At 42.7% G+C, this 20903-nt stretch overlaps 1 protein-coding gene across 12 annotated transcripts in view; it reads left to right on the top strand.

Annotated features, from left to right (window-relative positions):
- The window catches only part of erc2 (ELKS/RAB6-interacting/CAST family member 2), a 35423-nt gene extending 15947 nt beyond the window's left edge, over positions 1-19476 (top strand). For 3 of the 12 annotated variants that reach the window (XM_088308099.1, XM_088308102.1, XM_088308100.1), the window contains 18 exons: positions 56-490; positions 2142-2216; positions 4620-4775; positions 5247-5414; positions 6318-6485; positions 7632-7769; positions 8180-8320; positions 8397-8537; positions 9591-9626; positions 11702-11907; positions 12688-12810; positions 14993-15116; positions 15390-15550; positions 16647-16794; positions 16887-17474; positions 18931-18998; positions 19080-19278; positions 19376-19476. In XM_088308099.1, the coding sequence (XP_088164225.1) occupies positions 56-490; positions 2142-2216; positions 4620-4775; positions 5247-5414; positions 6318-6485; positions 7632-7769; positions 8180-8320; positions 8397-8537; positions 9591-9626; positions 11702-11907; positions 12688-12810; positions 14993-15116; positions 15390-15550; positions 16647-16794; positions 16887-17474; positions 18931-18957 (2835 nt within the window). In that variant the 3' untranslated portion in view covers positions 18958-18998; positions 19080-19278; positions 19376-19476. The remainder of the gene's footprint in view (positions 1-55; positions 491-2141; positions 2217-4619; positions 4776-5246; positions 5415-6317; positions 6486-7631; positions 7770-8179; positions 8321-8396; positions 8538-9590; positions 9627-11701; positions 11908-12687; positions 12811-14992; positions 15117-15389; positions 15551-16646; positions 16795-16886; positions 17475-18930; positions 18999-19079; positions 19279-19375) is intronic. The other 9 variants (XM_088308110.1, XM_088308103.1, XM_088308111.1 and 6 more) reach the window with 6 other exon arrangements.
- The last annotated feature ends 1427 nt before the right edge of the window (positions 19477-20903 follow it).

Below are 20903 nucleotides of genomic sequence, written 5' to 3'. Positions count from 1 at the left end.
AACACTTACGTACTATTTCCAACACATGAGCCTGTGTGTGTCTGAACCTCATCAGCATCTCCAGATGACCATCCAGGCGCTCCAGGACGAGCTGCGAACGCAACGCGACCTCAACCACTTGCTGCAGCAGGAGAGCGGCAACCGATCCGGGGCCGAGCACTTCACCACCATCGAACTGACCGAGGAGAACTTCCGCCGGCTGCAGGCCGAGCATGACCGTCAGGCCAAGGAGCTCTTCCTGTTGAGGAAAACCCTGGAGGAGATGGAGCTGAGAATCGAGACACAGAAGCAGACGCTGGGAGCCCGAGACGAGTCCATTAAGAAGCTGCTGGAGATGCTGCAGAGCAAAGGGCTGCCCTCGGGGCCCGGCAGGGTGTCTGAGGAGGAGGAGCAGGAGAGGAACCGGCGTATTGCTGAGGCAGAGGCCCAGCTGGGACACTTGGAGGTCATTCTGGACCAGAAAGAGAAGGAAAATATCCATCTAAGAGAGGTATTATTTCCATCCTGGATTTTTTTTTTTTGCTCTAAAAAACAGTTCACAATTTTATTGAGAACAATACATGGCTTGGCGGCCTGATCCAGAAAAATTTCCATGGCCGACTAAAGCAAATACTGTGACTACTTTACATCATGTTTCTTGCTCAATAGATTGATTATTTTCAGTCTGGCAGAAAATTTAAATGTGAATCTTTTATTCACTTTCACCAGTTTTAACCAGTGTTCATTTTCACCAAATATCTTAACATTGTGGGCGGATACCTCGTATGTCAAATTATAGTTGATTGAATAATTGTCTATACTTATTAATTTTTTATTTATTACAATTCTTTTTAATCACGATGCAAGTAAAGTTTTTCCATATCCTTTTTTTGCACTGATTCAGAATCTGCACTCGTTTTTTTTTCTCTTGTACATCAGGTTTTCATAATACTATGTGTAATATAGTAGTAACTTTTAAGACTTAAGAGTTAAGTTCAGCAACATGTACATTTATATGAAACATCAAAGCTAATAATAACAATCTCTAGTAAAATCCATATTGCGCAATCTTTTATTGAAACTTAAAAACAAAAATTAAAAGCCTGATGTGCTCAAACAAAAGTAAAGACATTCTTGAAATCAGCGTCAAAAATACATTTGGGGAAACATAAGGCCATGTCTTATTATAATTTTCTGTTGAGTTATTAACCAATCTAAAGTGCTGAATATATCTAGCTATCCATCTCTTTGACTATTTCAACTGTCCAAGATGTGTCGTTGCCTTTCCTATTCTTGACTTTGCGGGACCCTCGCAGAATTATGTTCAAGAATGAAAGTCTTTTTTTCCATGCATAAAAAACAAGTGAAAGTAGTAAATTTAGATACTTTTGAGTGGGCTTGTTTTGATAAAATCCATCGTTGTAATGCGTCATGCAGAAGGAAGCCCACGAGCCACAAAACAAAATTTGCAAGCAGATTAATAACCACCCATTACATGTCCATATCTGTCAGCTCATCTTTTTTTTCTTTTTTTTCAATTTTTTTTTAATTGCACTATGCATGCTCCTTCGACTATACAAAATATTTGTTTACCGATATTAATTCTGAAGTCAATATCTGGTTAATAATACCGCATACAATAACAATCTAGTGAAGGGAAACTTAGTGTGTGTTTTATGTTAATATCTTGATGAACTAATTTTACATTAAGAGTCTTTGGATTTCATTATGGGGTACTGAGGGAAACCAAAGTTTAACAGTCCTTGCTTCAACCTTAACATTGAAATGACACAATGTAATTCACTAAGTTGCCCACTAGGCAGCGCAACTGCACTGTCACTTGTTTTGATCCAGTTGCATAGAGAAATACGGAAGTTATCAAGCTTTTCTTTTTGAAACAAAAACGTAACATTCCATAAATTGTCAATAGCTGTAAATGTGAATGTGGATAATATAATTTTTTTTCTTTTTGTTTTTTTGCCATTACAAGTACAATACAGCTTAATTTTATTGTGCATGACCATGTAACAGCATGGTGGGCTACATTGCAGCTGTCTCCAACCATGCATTTCGAGTTAAACATGATTTCTGCGTCATCAAATAATGGCATTTATGTTTTGTGCATTATATGCGTTTACATTTTGTGTCTTTGGCTCTCTAAGGAGCTGCACCGAAGAAATCAGCTGCACCAGGACCCAGGCAAAACGAAGGCCCTGCAAACCATCATAGAGATGAAAGTAAGTACAATTTACAGCCTGACACTCACGTTCCACAGAAGCAACGAGAGCAAATGGAAAAAATAAATGCAGAAAATTAAATCTACGTATTTTTTTCACAATTTTTAATATTAATGCGATCGCTTATTCTTTTTAATTATATAATGTTGATTGGTGCCTGGATACAAGCTATGATGGACTAGTGTATGTACACACGCCAAAACACAAGTGAAAACAAGCTTATCACCAATTGTAGTGAAATCTGACTCAGCAGAGTATTTCAATAATAACAGCAGATTTCCTTGAAAACGCGTCAGTGTGAGCCCGTGTTTAGACAGTAAGAAGTATACCTAGTTAAATATAAAAAAAAAAAAACATCCATATATTTAATGTAGTGTAGGTTGTGTGTGTTTGTGTGTGTTTGTGTGTGTGTGTTTGTGTGTATGTGTCTGGCCGCTCCAAAGCAGCTGTGTCAACATCATATTGCAATAATACCTTTCAAATTTCATGCTTGTAGAAGTGGTGCAATCAAAAAAAAAAAACAAGCAACTTTTGAAGCAAGTAAAATTTGTCACAAAGTCACAAGTTGCAAACATTAAGACTATTTGGCCTATTTGACTTGATTTAGAGATCATTATGCAAATTTGGATGAATGTCATTCAGATTAAAATAAAGCTTTCTAAAGTTCTCGCCATGCTTGTGTGGGGCCTCTGAAATTCCCAAAACATGCATGTTAGGTTCATCAAAGACTCAAAATTGTTCTTATCTACCTAATGAAATATGTACATTTGTTTTCATGCGACTTAATGCAGCACAAACATACTGAATTAGAAATATTAAAACGTTGAATGAGTTCATTTTTGTGACAACATTTTGCACTTTATGACGTCATTTCGTTTGGCAGTTTTGTGTCGTCCTTGAATTCAAATTTGAATGCAAAACAACCCTTTGCCGTGGCAATGAAACACAGTATGTTGTTATTTTGTCGCTTGCTTCAACCCCCTTTTTTTTTTTTTTTTTTGGTTGGACCCCTCCAGCATTTGTCTGAGGCATCCTCAGAAACCACGCCCACAAATTGTGCTCATTCTTTTGATACTCTACATAAATCTATCATTGGATACAGTGTGGCTACATTATAGAAATACATGAGATGTGCTTCAAACAAGTCTGAAAGCAAATAGCTCTGTTGTGATCTAAAGACTAGATCCGAATTCAGGCCGAGCGAATCTCCGTAGACGCCAGCAGCCTCACTGCAGAGGCCTGACATCACTTCCTCAAAATAAATCATGACATCATCGCTGAGCAGACAGGGCCGAACCCCCGCCCCACCCCTTCGCCCGTCACGTGGTATGCAAATTGTGCTATCCTCGTCGATTAGCGCAGCGAGCGAGGGGAAGACCCGCCTCCTCTCGCTGGGTGCTGGAAGACCCCGCGCCGCTCCCCTCCTCTTTAGCTCTCCCGCTGCCTCTCCAGTGCTGTGATGCTGATGGAAGCGCCAATAATCCTCCCTCCCCTTCTCCCTGACGCCCTCTCCTCCTCGCAAAGCCGAGAGCGTGCACAGCGTATAGCCTGCCTGCTGCTGCCATGGAAACAGGTGTGGTTGTTTATGACAGTGAGACGCCAGCATGCAAACAGACAGAGCCAAAGGGAGACAGAGAAAACATTTAGTGAGCAAATGGATACACCGGTGATGACATGTGGACGGAATAAAATCTCTCGCTCTTGAAGGTACGACGACTTGCGTCTGTTGCGGCAATCTTAGTTGATGGACGCCCATGTGAGGTGAGCTGCAACATGCATGTGCGATGGTCATGCGAGTCTCTCGTGAGGATTCATTGCCACTGCTCCTTCTGAGTGGTTTAGGGTTGACCCGTTGAACAAGTTCATAAGTTCGGAGCCACTTGGTCAAAAGGAAGTGACCAAAAAGGAGGAAACTTGTATGAGGGGGGCGACGGACCGTGGCTAATGTTAAAGATGTTGTATTATTTATTTGAAAAAAAATAAATAAAAAAAGCTGAGGTGCACTCACAGTTGCAGTGTTGAGACTGGAATCTGCAAGCAGCAAAATCTGCAGCGTGTTACTTTTCCTCCTTTTACCGCCGCACGTTTCTCTCCAGTCTGCCCGTGCTGAAATGTTTGTGCAACATTTCCCAATGGTGATTAGTCCTCTGCGCTGTAGCAGCCTAGCAAGCTTTCAGATCTGTGACAGATGCAGTCGCTCGGACGCAATCCAGAGAACTGCTGCTTTCCTCTCATTATCGCCATCTATCTCCCGTTTACTGTTTTTTTGCGTCATCCTCTCTCTAAAACCTCCTTCAACCAGCCTTTGTGGACTCGAGTTCAGTTCTAATTTATTGCAACGACAACTTGCGAGCATGCCAGTACGGATTCTGACGTGTGTCTCGTCTTCATGTCTGTGCGCAGGACACCAAAATTGCCTCCCTGGAGCGCAACATTCGCGACCTGGAGGATGAGATCCAGATGTTGAAGGCGAACGGCTTGCTGAACACGGAGGACCGTGAGGAGGAGATCAAGCAGATGGAGGTCTACAAGAACCACTCCAAGTTTATGAAGACCAAGGTAGGCGGCATGCTTTGGATCCTGTCCAAGCTCGACATCATCGCCAAAGCGGGACATGATTGAGAGGTGAATTCTGAGCAGGGCTTCCGTGTTTAACATTTAGCACCATCAGCAAACTGTCTTGTTGGACGTAATCTTAGAGACGCTTTTTCTTTATTTTAGAGGCGTGTATGGATAAATAAATAAATAATAAATTAATTAAAGGCCCAGCTGCCCTCAACCTTCTAATGCCTCTGCTTCTTGTGTTAGTGGACCGAGCGCAGACCAGTCCACAGTTTTGTTAGGCTATTTTTAGACCTTTTTTTCATCCATCATGAATAAGGATGATGTATAATACATGATGAATGCAGGGGGGAGTCAGTCCCAAATGCATTTTTAATGATAGCAACTTGTGTTGATGAAAAAAAGCATCAAAGCGGTACTCTGTAGCTTGAGCATCGTGATGCCGGTGTGATGTGTGCGTTTGTGCAGATTGACCAACTCAAGCAGGAGTTGTCAAAGAAGGAGTCCGAGCTGCTGGCTCTGCAGACAAAGTTGGAGACGCTCAACAATCAGAACTCGGACTGCAAGCAGCACATTGAAGTGCTCAAAGAGTCTCTCACTGCCAAAGAGCAACGGGCAGCCATCCTGCAAACAGAGGTAACATGAAACCTGGAGTGGAAGTTGATCAACTAGATAATGCAAACAAAACATTTCTACCGTCGCAGGGAGCACAATAAATGGGCTTGCCTTACGCCTGAGCTAAATTATGTCCACAACTGTTAGAAAGCTCCCAAGAATGATTTCGATGAAACCAAGGTTGGAGTTTTGGGCCATAAAGTTATTTTTGTCCTCTCTTTATGAATACAAAATTCAATTGAGTTGTACAGATTATAGATCATATTGATGGTGGAAAAAGTTTTTAAATTATTTACAAAAACCTGGCATCCGAACCGGGGTGTGTCGACTTTTTATATACACTTTAAGACATTTTTTTTTGCAGCTTTTTCTCGTTCAGGGCTGCAAAGTACCCTGGCCGGCGCGTGCACAGATAGTCACCATGTGGTGCTCGAGCACCAGCCCCCTTTGCCTTGTATAAGAAAAGTGCCCTTTTCATCAATGTTCCGAAAAGTGAAAACAAAAACCTACGTCATCTATTATCCCCAAGCATTGTAATGTTATCAGAAAGGTATTTGAGTTCTTCTGAGACTTGTGTGCCTTGTTGATTAGCAGTGTACACAACGCCCCAGCTAGTTCAACAGTTGGATTTTGACTTTTTCCATCCACGATAGTGTCCCGTCAACGGCTTTGTAAAACTGTTTACTGACTTTTTTAATTACATTCCCTAGAGTAATCATAATAGCAAACTAAATTGTTCTGTATTATCTGTGTCTGTAAAGACATAATTATTGATACAGTTCTGTTTTGGATGTCATTAGATGGCATAGTTAAAGTCAATGAAGCCTCTTTTTAAAGAGACTCTGACACTTTTCTGTATATGTTCCATTTGTGCATTATTTCAAGTCATCTGACGTGTTTTTTTTGGGATGTGGAATTCTTCAGGTAGATGCTCTACGTCTGCGTTTGGAAGAGAAAGAGTCCTTCCTCAACAAAAAAACCAAGCAGCTGCAGGACCTCACGGAAGAGAAAGGCACTCTAGCTGGGGAAATCCGGGACATGAAGGACATGCTCGAGGTCAAAGAAAGAAAAATCAATGTCCTGCAGAAGAAGGTATTCATATTTTCATTCACCCGATGGGTTCAACAGATTTATGTGAATCTTTGCCTTGTGGTTTTGTTTTATGTATTTATTTGCCAGGGTGCATGTAATGAAAACTAACTCGAGAGTAGAACTGCACTGTACCAGATTATTTATTTAAAGGGGAATTCAACCCAAAAATATTCTCTACAACAATATGTTCTATGCAGGCCCACTAGTTGAAAATGATATCAGCTAACGAGCAATCGTGACTCAGCTTCACAAAACAGGTGAGCCGTGATTGGTCATTACCTGAGTGATGTCATTTTCAGTCGACAGAAATGACAAAATGGCCGCCCCCCGAGATGGCTAAAAATGGGTGGATTTTACTTCTTAACTCATATTCCACAAAGGCGATATTTATCACAATGGCGTGTTTAGACTAGTGAAGAACATTTTATCGAAAATAATTTTGTGGGAGGGGGGGTGACATCCCCTTTAAAGCTATTTTTCATCTACAGTCTGTGTGGCAGGTAAGAAAGAAAACTTTTGGAGCAGAAAAATGTATATGCATATGTACAAACATTACTTACCTTACATTGCAAATGCAAATATAATCACAAAAATTATATTGCTCACACCTACAGACTAATAACGCAAGTGGATTACAGTACTCAAATAGTAACTATAGCCACAGTCAGTAAATTGCTGCGTCTCGATCCGTGTAGGTCCACTTTTAGTTTTCGTCTAGTTTCAGTTCATGCTCAAGCCAAATGACTTTTCCATTTTCCATGCAGTTTTCTCTATCATATCTGAAAATAAAACCGATCAATCAAAATGAGAACTCTCAGATATGCGCATGAAGAAATGTCCATAGATAGAGGAGCATAGAAGATATTTCTACCTCACTGCCTTGAGTGTGTGTGTGTGTGTGTGTGTGAATGCACCCGTGTGCTATAAATACTCCCAGTGATACACTTTGTCTCAGCCTGACCTGCTCATGCGTCCTCTATTGTTTCCTTCTCTTCTGCTCACACTCCTCTCATCTACTATTTTTTTTTCTTGGGCTGAGTTGACTTTAAAAAGTAGCACCTCCTACTGATATTATTTGGTGTTAATGTTAATATCTCTGTGCTGTAATTAGTGCCTTATTTGCTGTTTCTGCTCCACCTCCTCCAGATTGAGAACCTGCAGGAGCAACTGCGGGACAAAGACAAGCAGTTAAGCAACCTGAAGGACCGGGTCAAATCCCTGCAAACTGACTCCACCAACACCGACACTGCCCTGGCCACCCTGGAGGAGGCGCTGTCAGAGAAGGTAAAGGGTTCGCCATGTGAGGCTGTGAGTTTCACAAGAACACAGATAAGCAATGGTTTGGATTCAAACACGATTACACATGAGGCGAAAGCAGTGGTGGGCAAACTTTTTGATTGGCGCCCCAAAATGGGTTCTAAAATTTGGAGCAGATGGATGGAGTGTTTTGGTAACCTCACCTCATCTGAGAAAAAAAAATCCATTTAATTTTAAATGAAAGTGAACAAAAGCATTGCAACGAAATATATGTCTTTGACACACCACAGTATTTAGATATTAACAAGGTTTATTCATTTAATTTTTTCCAAGTTCAGCGGGAGCGGATTAAAACGTTTAACGGGCCACATGTGGCCCTCGGGCCGTAGTTTTCCCACGTGTATGTTAAAGGTTGGCTTTTTTTTTTTGTGTGTCAGGAGAGAATCATAGAGCGTCTGAAGGACCAACGGGAGCGGGAAGACAGAGAACGTCTGGAGGAAGTAGACGCCTACAAGAAGGAGAATAAGGATCTCAAGGAGAAAGTCAACAGCCTGCAGATGGAATTAACCGAAAAAGAGGTTTGTGAACCACACACTCGCATTTTCGATGGTCGCTTTATGTCTTAAAAGTCGGTCTTGTCTTGTGCACCTTTAGTCCAGCCTCATCGATCTCAAAGAGCACGCATCTTCTCTGGCGTCTTCTGGCCTCAAAAAGGACTCGAAGCTCAAGTCCCTGGAGATCGCCATCGAGCAAAAAAAAGAGGAGTGCAGTAAGTTGGAGACGCAGTTACAGAAGGTACGTATGCGTCCCTTGGTGGGATGATAGCGCCTTTGTACACTTTTGGCTTATGCAAAACGTCTCGGCTGTCGTGATGTAGAGAAGATTGTCTTTCTTCTTCCCCGTCTAGCCTGAGCTGCTCCTGGCAGTTTCAGATATTCGGATACTCAATAAATTCAAATGTCACAGAAATGCATTTATATAGCAGTTCAAATTCAAAACGTGAACCTCATTATGCAATAATTATATGGATAGGAAAATCTTTTAGTGACCTAATTTCTGTATTAAAATTTTTTTTTTATCATGTAATATTCTTGAGATGGTGAACTGATGGATTTTAATTCTCTATAAGCAAAAGGCATCAATTTTGGAATAAAAAAAAAATCCTGAATTTTCACTGTTTTAGTAGTGAATCTAGATCTAGATTTTGTGTGTGTCTAACTGATAAACAGCAAATTGTTTTCTCACCTCATCGGAGAAAAAAAATACATTTAGTATATAGATAAAACATGCTTTCATTTTAAATGAAAATGAACAAAAGCATTCCAACAAAAGATCTGTCTTAGGGTGTGCCTCCAAGTGGCGACACATCAGAATTACAAGGAAAATGAAACATGAACATTGTTTGTGTATTTAATTTTTTCAAGTGCGGCGGGCCAGATTAAAACATTTAACGGGCCGAATGTGGCCCCCGGGCCGCAGTTTGCCCATGCCTGATCTTGAACGTACAGTAATGATACAACAAATCAGAACTTTACCCATTATAAAGCTCCAAACCACCAGCAACTCTTAGCAAAGGTAATTCCAGTGGTCATGGCGTGTACCAAGCTTTGAAAAGAAACAATAAAGTTTGCTGCAACCATGATGCTGTTCCCGTACGCGACAGCATCGCCACATTCCCTCCGCTTCCTGCCACTGTCCCCTCGTCTGGTCCTCTGCATTTGTCTGCGCTGTGTTCAGATGTAACCATGTATAACAAAAGTGTTGCCGTTGTCTCCTGCCTCACACTGACTCCTAACACGTACTCTCCCATCCCTGACTGCCCCCCCCCTCCCTCCTCTTGCAACGTAGCAAGCTGAGCAGCTTTTCAGTCACGTGAACAATCCTGTAAGTTCCTCTCGTTGAGCCTCGACACGGACCGCATGAGGACGCTGAAATACTTTGGGATATGACACATGGTGCTCATGTTGGCCCTCTCAGCATACGTAGCTCTGCTTTGACCCCTCCCCCTTTTACCCGTCCCCCTCACCCAGATGCATGTCAATCATTGTACTGTACTGTACATTCCACTAAAGGAGCTTTACATTGGGTGGCCTTCTGCAAGTGTTTGTGCTTGTCATATCTGTGCTGAGTCTATCGAATTTATTATAGTGAGCGTTTTTTTTTTGTTTGTTTTGTTTAAGATTTGTGGTGTGATACTAGTATCATGGTGTTTCCAGCACAGTGAGGGAGTGGATAGCACATCCGCCTCACACTCCTGGAGCTGTGGGTTCAAATCCGGGCTCTGTCAATCCAGTGTGGAGTTTGCATGTTCTCACCGCGCTTGTGTGTTTTTCTCCGGCTTCCTCCTTGAGAATTCTAAATTGTCCTTTGGTGTTGATGTGAGCCTGAATTCTTGTCTACCTGTACCAATGCCAACCAGTCCAGGGTGTACCAAGCCACCCCTCGCCCGAAATCAGCTAGTATATGCTTGAGGTAGCGAGGAGTTATTGTGCCACCGGTTGCTTTGCATCTGTTTGTGTTAGAGTAAATGCACATAAGTATTTACTTTTATAGTATTGCAAAGGAATTATTCCAAGTTTGTTTGTTTGAACCTAACAGTTTCACAACCAGCATTTTATTTAAACACCACTGTTTTCCCCCAGGTTTGTGGAGAATTAACATTAACATTAAAACATAAACAAAAATTTGCACAGCCCTGTTTACATTTTTTTATGGTATTACAAAAATCCTGTGCTTCACTGTAGGGATGGTGTTCCTTTTCGTGGCGAACAATGTTGGGTTTTTGCCCAACCTATTTTGGGGTATTGTGGACAAAAAGGTCAATCTTGGTTACAATAGACTATAACACATGTTCCCAAATATTTGGGAGATTTTGTTATGGTTACGAAATCAAGGTTAATGTTTCGGCTTAACGCAACACTGCTCCTCTCCAAAATAAGATCATGGTGAAGAATGATAGTGATGATTTTTCTCGAGTTGGAACTGGGCCTGCCTATATGAATTTGATTAAGAGGTTAATTCTGAACACAACCACATCTCAGTTCTAAGAGGGTGTGCACACTTTTGCAATCATTACTATTGTACTGGTTATAGGTAACGTTGTCAAGGAAAAAGTTGGTCTAAGTTTTTTATTTAAAAAAAAAAGAACAGTTTTTTCAACTGGGGTGTGTACACTTTTTATATCCACTGTGTAAGCGTGTCCAGCATGTAGGTGATGAAAAATATAATAGCACCTATAGGAAAAAAATGCCAACAGAAAGGAGGTATATTAAATAATGGACCAGCCAACATCAAATTGTGCTGTTTGGATTGTGAAGAGTTATTTTTGACAGTTTTCACTATTTTGTGTTTTTCAAATATATTCAGCCTTTCTGTAAAATCTTGTTTTATTCCTCACGCTCAGTAAAAATATGGAGGGTGTTATTTCAAGCGGCCGCCGCAAACATTGCGTGGCTTTCTTGGGTTTTGCATGATGCGGTGAACTTTGTTGCATGTTGTCACTGAGTGTTGCCAAGCTTCTCGACTGTGTCAGTGTGGTTAGCTGAGGCCTCGAGCGTGGTCGGCCTTCACGGCAGTGGTTTGGTGGAGGCTGTTGTCGTGCGTAACTTGTGTTGACATGTGGCTGTTCCTGTCCCGTATACTGTCAGGAGTCATGCAGCTTTGTTTGTATTTGTGTGCTTATTAATACACAAACCCACTCCAGTGTTTATTTATTGTGTGTGTGCAAAAGGACCGGGAGTCTCTTATGGACGTTAAATTGCGCTAGTTTATTGCTCCGTTGAAGTTAATGAGCCAACATCACTAATGACACCCTTGTGTTATTTACTCTGCAAGTTGCTTTCAGGCAGACAGATAGAAGGGAAGAAATAAGCAGACTAGATAATATAAACGTTTGGGAGTTTGCACCGTGAACTGAGTCCATTTTTTCTTCTTTTCTTTTTTTTTTTTGTGTAATTTAGAAAGCCCACGAAGTGGAGCATCAATCAGGCTCTAGTAGAGGGAACCCGGAATACGGTGACCGTGTGAAGCTGCTGGAGAAGGAGGTGAGCTACTACAAGGACGAGGCCAGCAAGGCTCAGACGGAGGTGGAGAGACTCCTGGATATCCTGCGAGAGGTGGAGACTGAGAAGAATGACAAAGACAAGAAGATCGCAGAGTTGGAAAGGTAACTTACGGCCGTGTTTACGCTTGGCTGCTATATCGTCTTCAACAGTTGCATTTTCTACATTCACCCATAAAATTGCTTGGTCAAAAGTATCGCAAATTGGGAGCATGTTGGGTCAAATTTTTGAGCAGAATATTTTGCCGTAAACACAACATCATGCTTAGGAGCGTCTGCAGCACAAATGAAACTCGGCAATTCACCAATGCTCTTTTAAATATTGGCGGTGTTCACATTTTCTGCTCCGTCTTTCTCAGTGGCTTGTCTGTCGATTGTTCTAACGAGATCTTCTGCAGTCGCTCTTTGTCAAGTGCGCCGTGCTGCGTAATTCACCCATTTGCCTCACAGACTGCAGAATGTGTCACATTATGTAACGTGGTTACATATTTCACAGCGACTCTAATCATGACTTTATATACCATACATTTTATTGGTGGATTTTCGTTGGTGGTCCATAATCATGAGAAGCAGCAAAATGTTATTTCTTGATAAGAACAGACAACAAGAGAATAATCACTTCCTGTTGTTGTAGTTGTCACGGTGATTTATTCGAGGCATTTAATTAATTGAGTGTTCTTCTTTGCCACCTTTACCCACTTTTCTGCCCTGATCCCTTTTCTATCTCCGCACTTCCCTCGCCTTTCCTTGACCACACTTCCACGATTGATCACCTCCATTTTTTTCCACCCTTTCCCACTATTCAATAATTGCCCTCTTGAATTCCATCTCCCTTGCAACGCTGTGTTGCCTTGCCACAAAACCTCCGCCCTCCTCCAAACACAGCCCCCCTCACACTGCCCCTCGCCCCACCCCTCGTCCTGGTGGCAGAGCCCCCCCTGACCCGCTCCCCTCGATGTCCGCCGCCCCCCAGCAGATAGGGGGCATGGTGTGGGACTTCCTGGGAAAGTGAGTGCTCTGCCCTGGCGCTCGAGCTCGGCGGTGCGGTCGGTGGAGCGATTGACGGATGCTTGCGTCACAGTGATGGTCACATGGCGCAAACATCGCTGCGTTATTGTTTGCTTTGAATTTTTTTCCACAATGTGCTTGCTTTGCTGCCTTGTATTGATTTTTGATTGCTTGAGCCAGGCTAATTTCCCATCTAATCCTTATCAGAAATTGGCCAGGGAATGTGTGCTGTGTGTTTATTTTGTTCCCATCTTTTTTTTTTTTTTGCATGTAGCATCTGCAAATCAGCTCTTTTGGGCAAGTCCGTTATAACCGTTGAATTAGTTTCTGGACATTGTGATACGTTTATACACCATATGCACAAAAGTCTTGGGTCTTCAGTTCCATTTTAGACAGAAGAGGCACAATTAAATGAGATTGGTGTGAAAGGCAAGACAAGGCAGCTTTTTAAATGACATCATGTAAAAACATTTGCAAACAAAAGCGTTAAAGACGTAAAAAAAAAACAAAGGAAAGAAATAAAAATGAAATGACTAAAAGAGCAAATGGTGCAAGATTTTAGAAAACACAAAAGAGCTTGACCTTTAACCCCGTCCATCACCTCTGGAATGCACTAAAACAGAAAATATGAGCCAGGCCAACATCAGTATTCCACAAAACTGTGAAAACTATTTGAGCTGCCAAGGGCGTACAAACCCCACCTGCAGGTGTAATAGCCAGCTGTCCCAATACTTTTGAGCATATAGTGTCATTTATATCTATATTCAGAATATATGGAGTGGTGATGCACATTAAAACAAATCAGACTAGCTTCAGTACAACGAAGCTTTGTAAAAAGTCAAACGTGAGCATATGTTTTAGCAGACGGACTGTTTTTCAGTGTTTTGTGTTAACATCTTTTACATGCAACCACACACACATACACGTGTTGTGTGTGGTTGTCCGTTTGTGTCGAGTGTTGACTTTTCTGATGCATGCTCCTCCTTTTAATTTCCGGCCCCCCGTCCGTCCCCCATCTGCCACTCCAAAAACATCACCCACTCTCTTCTCCAAGTGCTGCCCACCTTCCCACTCACTTCATCCCACCCTGCCTAACCTGCCCGAGCAGATGCTAAGGGAAATGCTCGGCCCAGTGGGCGGCATGCAAAGGGGCTGCTTTGCACATGCTCATGCTATAGGTACAGTCCAGATTCAACTCCTGGTCCCTCAAACGTCGGGTCCGACCAGCCCTGCATCCCTAACTGGTTCTCTCTCCAGTCTGTCTCTCGTGTTGAGTTCTGTTCTTCTGCACCCAAATTCCTCTTTCCCTCTCGTTTTACCGTTTTTGCTGTCTGATTGCATGTCTGCGTCCCTTGGCAGCAGATGCACACCGTTCAGAGTTCTCGAGAGAAAGTGCATCATGCAATGGCCACGCCCGTTCGGGAATACGACGCTCTCGTTGTGGCAGCCACGTTTGATGATGAACTTAAGCAACTTTTCTACCAAGCAGTACAGCTTAGTTCACACATTTATGTTTACGCTTTGAAAACTACTCGCGTAACCATAGCAACGGTGGCACTCAAGGGTGGAGCTTGATTCACTGCTGTCCAGTGATTGGTCAATCATGGGTCAGAGCCAGTTTGCAACGTCAAATTGAGGATTGTTACTGCTCGGTGGAAACAAGACTTGAGTGTGTTCATTATTGTTCTTGGTCTAATGTCTTGTCTTTCTTTCTTTTTTTTTTTTAATTTCCTTTCTGCTTCCAATGCCACTTGTCCTGTCGTCCCTGTCGTTCTCTTCTACCATTCCCTCCCCCGTCTGCAGTTTAGCTCCCAGGCAGGTATCATTCTTACCCCCCACTTCCATCTAACCTTTTCTAACGCCGCTGCCCCGGCTCGTAAGTCTCTTCCCATTTCTAACACGAAGCCATCAAGTCATGTTTGTCGTGTGCTTTCATGACTGGCACCATTCAGAAACTAATTGGTTTCCAAATGTAACTAATCCTCCGCTCGTGCTTGGGTGTGTGCTATGCTTTTGTTCTGTGAGTGAGTATATCAAGCACTTTTCCTACATCTCCTAATCTTTTGTCAAACTCCTCAAGAATGTTTTTCTTAGCTAACAAATAGTTCATAAAAATGGATGGATGAATGGATGGAGTCCAGGCCATTGCTAGCGCTGCTCTTTATCACAAGTGTTTTTACAGACAAGGAGGCAAAGAGCCGATCAAGAAAGGCACAAACGTCAAACTGGGACCGCAAGGAGACAAGAAAGGCTTAGGACAGGATGGCCGTAAGGACGGCTCTTTGGAGGGCGGCCACCACTCCAAGGTGAGTTTGTTCCTCGAATTACCTCGCTGTATTACGGACTATACTTAATGAGTCCTCGGAATAAAAATCGTCAAACATGATTAAAGGTGGGAAACAGATCAACATCAATACTGTACTCCTATAAATATTTACATTTTCAAATGATCATTTGGACAGCATTCCTAGGAAATCACAGTGTCCCATCACACCCCCGTGCTAGTCAACCCTGGTTTGAAGGCACACACTTCATAATGGTCCAGTGCTCACGATGAACTCTTGCTGTCTTTCAATCAGCTGGAGGACCTGATGAACACACTTGAGAGGACGAGGCAAGAGCTGGATTCCACCAAGCAGCGTCTCTCGTCCACGCAGCAGTCCCTGCAGGAGCGGGACAGCCACCTCACCAACATGAGGCAAGAGCGCAGGAAACAGCTGGAGGAGATTCTGGAGATGAAGTGAGCACCATCACGTCGCACTGGCTTTTTGTTGTGTCTGGTGGCGGTTTCGTTTTGTGAAGTTGAACTCTAGTGAACTCTGCTCATGAGAGTGTTTAGAAAAATGGAATGTGTTCACAGGATGCAGGTCGTGTTTGACAGAAAAACAGTCGCGGGAGTCGCTTTTATCTTCACGATGCTGCTCTGTCAGCGTTCATTTCACCAGCAGTTCATACTTAGTTGCCTGGCAACCAACAGAGGCTTCAGAAAGTTGCTACATGGGAGCAGATTAATTTTGAATTCCAATATTCTTTATTAGGGGGATTAATTTGAACTTCGATAGCACAGCGCACAAGTGGTGAGCTCGTCTGCCTCACAGTGGCGAGGTTGTTTGGTGTTTGGCATGTTCCCGATACAGCGACACAACTCAAAGGATAAACTGGGACCCCTGGTGTTCTTATTGGGAGACAACATCCCTTAGGCAGCAAACATTTTACTAAACCACAAACAACATGGCACAATTTTCATGAAAGACGCCAATTGCCAAGGCAGATGTAACTACGTTTTAATAATACAAAGAGGAAATTGTCTCAAGGAAGAGCGCATGTGGTGATTTAGATGCTGTTGGCAATGATTGCTCCATTCATTGACTTCACTCGAGCGTTCCAGCAACAGAGACTCTCCACGCTTTGCTTTTGTTCCAGAACATGAAATTATCCATATTGTTCAATGTTGTAGTACATTTTGTCTTCCTACAAAACTAAATGCAGAATCTCGAAGAAAGAGCGACAATTTTCGTTCTTTGGTGGTACGTAAGGTAACACTAAATTGTTCATAGGTGTGATTGTGAGTATGAATAGTTGTTTCTCTAGATATATGCCCTGTGATTGGACGATGAATGTCAGTTGCGATTGACTCCAGATCACCCGAGACAGTAATGAGGACAAGCAATATGGAATATAGATGGATAGATGACTCATAATGTCTCGAAATGGATTATAGATTTGATTGAAGTGCCATCTGACGGATCTGGTTCAGCTCTTCCCCATTTGATCCGAAAGCCAAAGCCCATTTACGACGGATGATTATCTGATCATGTTGTTTTAACTTTTTCCAGACAACAAGCTCTGCTGGCTGCGATTAGTGAGAAAGACGCTAATATTGCACTGCTGGAACTGTCTGCCTCCAACAAGAAGAAGACCCAAGACGAGGTCATGTCCCTGAAGCGGGAGCGAGACAAATTGATGCACCAACTTAAACAGCACGTTCGTACTACGACACACAATTTGAATGATTAATCCAATAATTAATCCCCAATAATAATCCCGCACTTGTGATTTGTCATCGCATTGTATAGACTCAAAGCAGAATGAAGCTGATTGCTGACAACTACGAAGACGAACAATATCACCCGCACGGACCACACCACCCACAGCCACAGGCCCCGCACCCTCAGCCACAACCTCAGACCCAGTACGCCCACCCTCCCCACGCCCAGCAGGTCCCGTATGCGCATGCCCCACACATGCAGCACCCGCAGCACCCACAGGCCGTCCCGCAGCACCCTCACCCCCAGCAGCCCCAGCTACAGTACCCTCACACTCAACATCCGCAACACCCTCAACCGCCCGCTCAGCACTCACAGCACCCGCGCCCCCCGCAGCCCCAGCATCCGCACCAACAGCACCTCCAGCATCCCCCGCAGCATCCGCATGGGCACCTCCCACAGCAGCACCCGCATCCCCAACACCCGCATGGCCCACTCCAACAGGGGCCTCACCCTCAGCACCCGCATACTCAGCATCCTCAGCATCCTCAGCCCCAACACCACGGGCAGCATCCGCGCCACCCGTCACCCCATCATCGTGGCGGTCCAGGCCGAGGACCGCCACATGCTGGCCACCGCCCTTCCCCGGACCAGGTTAGAAGCCTCTCACGTCATCAGGTGCTTGTCCGACTACTTACTTTAATTATTCACAGGGGATAAAGAACACATAAATGGCTTATAATTTGGTTTTCAAAAAAATATACTGTAAACGCATGCAAATACAGCAAACATTGGATGACTTCCACTAACAACCCAGGCTAAATTTAGCTCCTCCCAAAGATGTTAGTATCTCGGCCAAGATGCATCACTTAAACACACTTCCTTGACACCAATTTCCTATTTAGACCAGGCTTTGGTGGCATGTTTTCACACACTATGCCAAATAAAAACTGCTAATATTTTTTTCAAGCAACAGAATAAAATATGGAAATAGTGAGGTGCAAATTAGCACCTGATTACTGTACTACACCAGTCACCAACCTTTCTGAAACCAAGAGCTGCTTTATGAGTACTAATAATGCGAAGTGCTACCAGTTTTATACACACTCCTAAAATAACAGATTTGCACACATTATTTGGAATAAAATCACCAGCTGCAGCTAGCTTGTCTGCATGAATGATATGATTTGCTGCTGCCTAACAGCGCTGACCTTTGAACTACAAAGTACAAAAATATAGTTTTAAAATATTTTCATTTAAAAATTGACACCAATGTAAGCATGTTTTAAAAAAGAATTGCAACAAACACAAATTAGATGCAGCTCAAATCTAAAGTAAATAGCACTATTTTATTGGATTTTTTTTTTCATAGCAACACAAAAAGTTTTAGACCATCTCACTGGTGAGCTTGTTGTACTGCACGCCCACGGGTTCTGAAGTGGTCCACAGGCACCACATTGGTGACTCCTGTTGTACTCTAGATAAAATATTCTGCCTTTGAATACTAAATTCAATCATAAGGCCCCTCCAAAGGGAATTTAGGGAGTTATGTCCCAGTTGTGGCGCTTTAGCGTTAACGTTTTTTCAGCTTTCCAGCATTTTTGGGCATCCATTGACACATGAGTCGCTCTTCCACCACCACATAATAACTTGAGTGCCTTTGTTCAAATCAAGAGTTGTTCGGGGCAATTGCAGCATGCAGTTAGATTGCAAGCTACTGTATGCCCACTCCCCAAAATGACATATTCCCTTCAGATGGGCTGTTTGTGTGGCTGATTTAGAGCGACTTGTTGTACGCAATGAGTGCACGCACTTCGCATAGAGAATGCGGGAGAGTGAGGAAAAAAAAAAAATCATTCACTTTTAGCCTGGGTTAACAACAATCTTCTCCGTGGTATGCCACGTTTTATTTGTTTTCACTTTACAGGGACATTGAGTACCACACAACGCTTATAATTTGCTAATTTCAGGGCAAAATAGTTGATATATATTTTGTTTGCTCAATATGATTACAGTATTATGTTGTGTGCGTGTCTGTGTCGGTATGTGTGCATACCATGCCAGAGATGTAAGAATATTTCTTTTTTGTCTTATTTTTTCCCCAAACGCATACTATCTATGCCTCCATCAACAGGATGACGAAGAAGGCATATGGGCATAACCGTTGCTATGACAACCAAAGTTCAAAAGTTATTTTGAGGGGTAAGATTTATTTATTTTTTTAGATTGTTTCATTGTTTGCCGCTGTTCCATTGTAGACCAAATAAATGGTTTGTTGTTCAGACGACTCAGCCAATACCGGGGGGTAAGCAGCCAGAAGATGTTGAAATCGGAGGACACTGACCAAACATTTGTTACCTTGCTCAACAAAGAGACCTTTGGGTTTTTATTTTGTTTATTTTTCTTTTTGTTTATTTTTTTGGAGGATGGCGGGTGCCCTGTGGTGTACAACTAAGGCACTGGGAGACTGACAGCCGAGCGGGTAAGTTTAAACATTTAGCATGAACATTTGTAACACAGTAATGCTCTTGAATTGAAGCTCATTGCATACCGTACTACTATGCCTGTTGTGCCTCTAGGTGACCTTGGAGCAGACTTTGTCAGCGTCCCCAGCACAGAAATACTGTACATAAAGTGCAAGGAATGGATAAGAAAAGAACCAACCTCCCGTCTCTTCTTCCTCACATCTCGCCACCTGCTGAACACAAAAGGCCTCCTCTGGAGATCGCAAGACTTTTCTCCACCTGGTCAAAAGCCCCGTATTCTTCCGTCCTAGCTTCCTTCTCATGATTGCTTCAAGGTCATGGCTGCCTGTGCTGTCTGCTTCCCCCAAGCCTGACTTGACTCCTTTGGATCTGGCTGCCTCCACTTCGTCTTCATCTTCGCCGACATCTGAATCCACATCATGGCGACTGGGAGCCCTCGATATCTGAGATAACACACACACACGGACCTCTTTTGTACCTTTTTACTGGTGTCACCTTCTTAGAAGAGATGATGTTCAACGTGCGGTGTCCCGAAATGTAAGAATACAGCATCCCACCCACGGAGACTTCTGTGGTCATTTTTTTGGAAGAGGTGCCTTGAAATGAACATGAGGCCCCTCCAACTTGTTTTCGCTTGAGTTTACCGTCATCTTCATATTACCTCATTTCAATCCAACAAAGTGAAAAAAAAATCAATCTATGCAGACGTCAGTGTTGCATGAATTCATTTTACTCACCAACTGTATTCAAAGTGTAATTACCTACCCAACAGATTATGTGAAGAGACTATGCACCTACGCACCTCCTCTTGTTGCAGGGTGTTTGTTTTTTGTTTTTTTACTCATGGTGCTCCTGCTGTCGGTGCTTGATATAATTGGTGTCAGTTTGTCAAGGGAGTCACTTCCTCTAAAGCGGAGGAGGCTACATCAACATTAGCAGTAGACAACGTTGTACATATGTCACAAGGGGCACTTTGCGATCAATTGAAGAACCCCCCAAAGAGACTGAAGAATCCTATAAATACAACAATTAGGAAGAGTTGTCCGTCCTTGTAGTATTTTTTTCCCTAAAGTTCCAGCCACCAGTCGTCCTGAACCTCTTCCACAAGTAGACTGCGCCACATCCCCAAACGTAGTGACTTGTTTCAGTCCCTCTCAACAAGGTGGCCTCCTTTAAAAGAAAAAAAAATGTACACATATATGATAAATATGCATATATTATAAATAGAGAGAATTTATTGAGTGTGTCTATGTGGTCAGAAAATTGTTGGGAACTGACTAGATTAAATTTTTCTTTATGGTTATTTTTTCTAAATAGATGGGAGCTGAGGAGTGTTAAGTGTTTTTTGTACATCTGGAGAATAAAAATGAGTAGAGATGAACATTCCCTGTCTGAAAACACAGACACAGTGCAAAAAAAAAAAAATACATGAATGGAGGAGAGCAGAATTGCTCATCATAATCTTTGCAAAAACCAATTTTACATTCCTTTTATGTAGTTTGCATTCCTTCCACTGACTAATTGCAGCGGTTTTCAAAGTGTGAGCCAGAGGACTTCAGGTCTAAATCAACATCTTGAGAGTGGGAAAAGAGCAATCTATTTTTTACAAGTGAAGCTGATT

The sequence above is a fragment of the Idiotropiscis lumnitzeri genome, chromosome 11 (assembly GCF_059441095.1).
Source record: "Idiotropiscis lumnitzeri isolate Australia: NSW breed Sydney's pygmy pipehorse chromosome 11, RoL_Ilum_1.0, whole genome shotgun sequence".
Classification (NCBI taxonomy): Eukaryota; Metazoa; Chordata; class Actinopteri; order Syngnathiformes; family Syngnathidae; genus Idiotropiscis; species Idiotropiscis lumnitzeri.
Note: the sequence above shows the minus strand (reverse complement) of the source record. Positions and strands in the feature narration are given on the sequence as shown.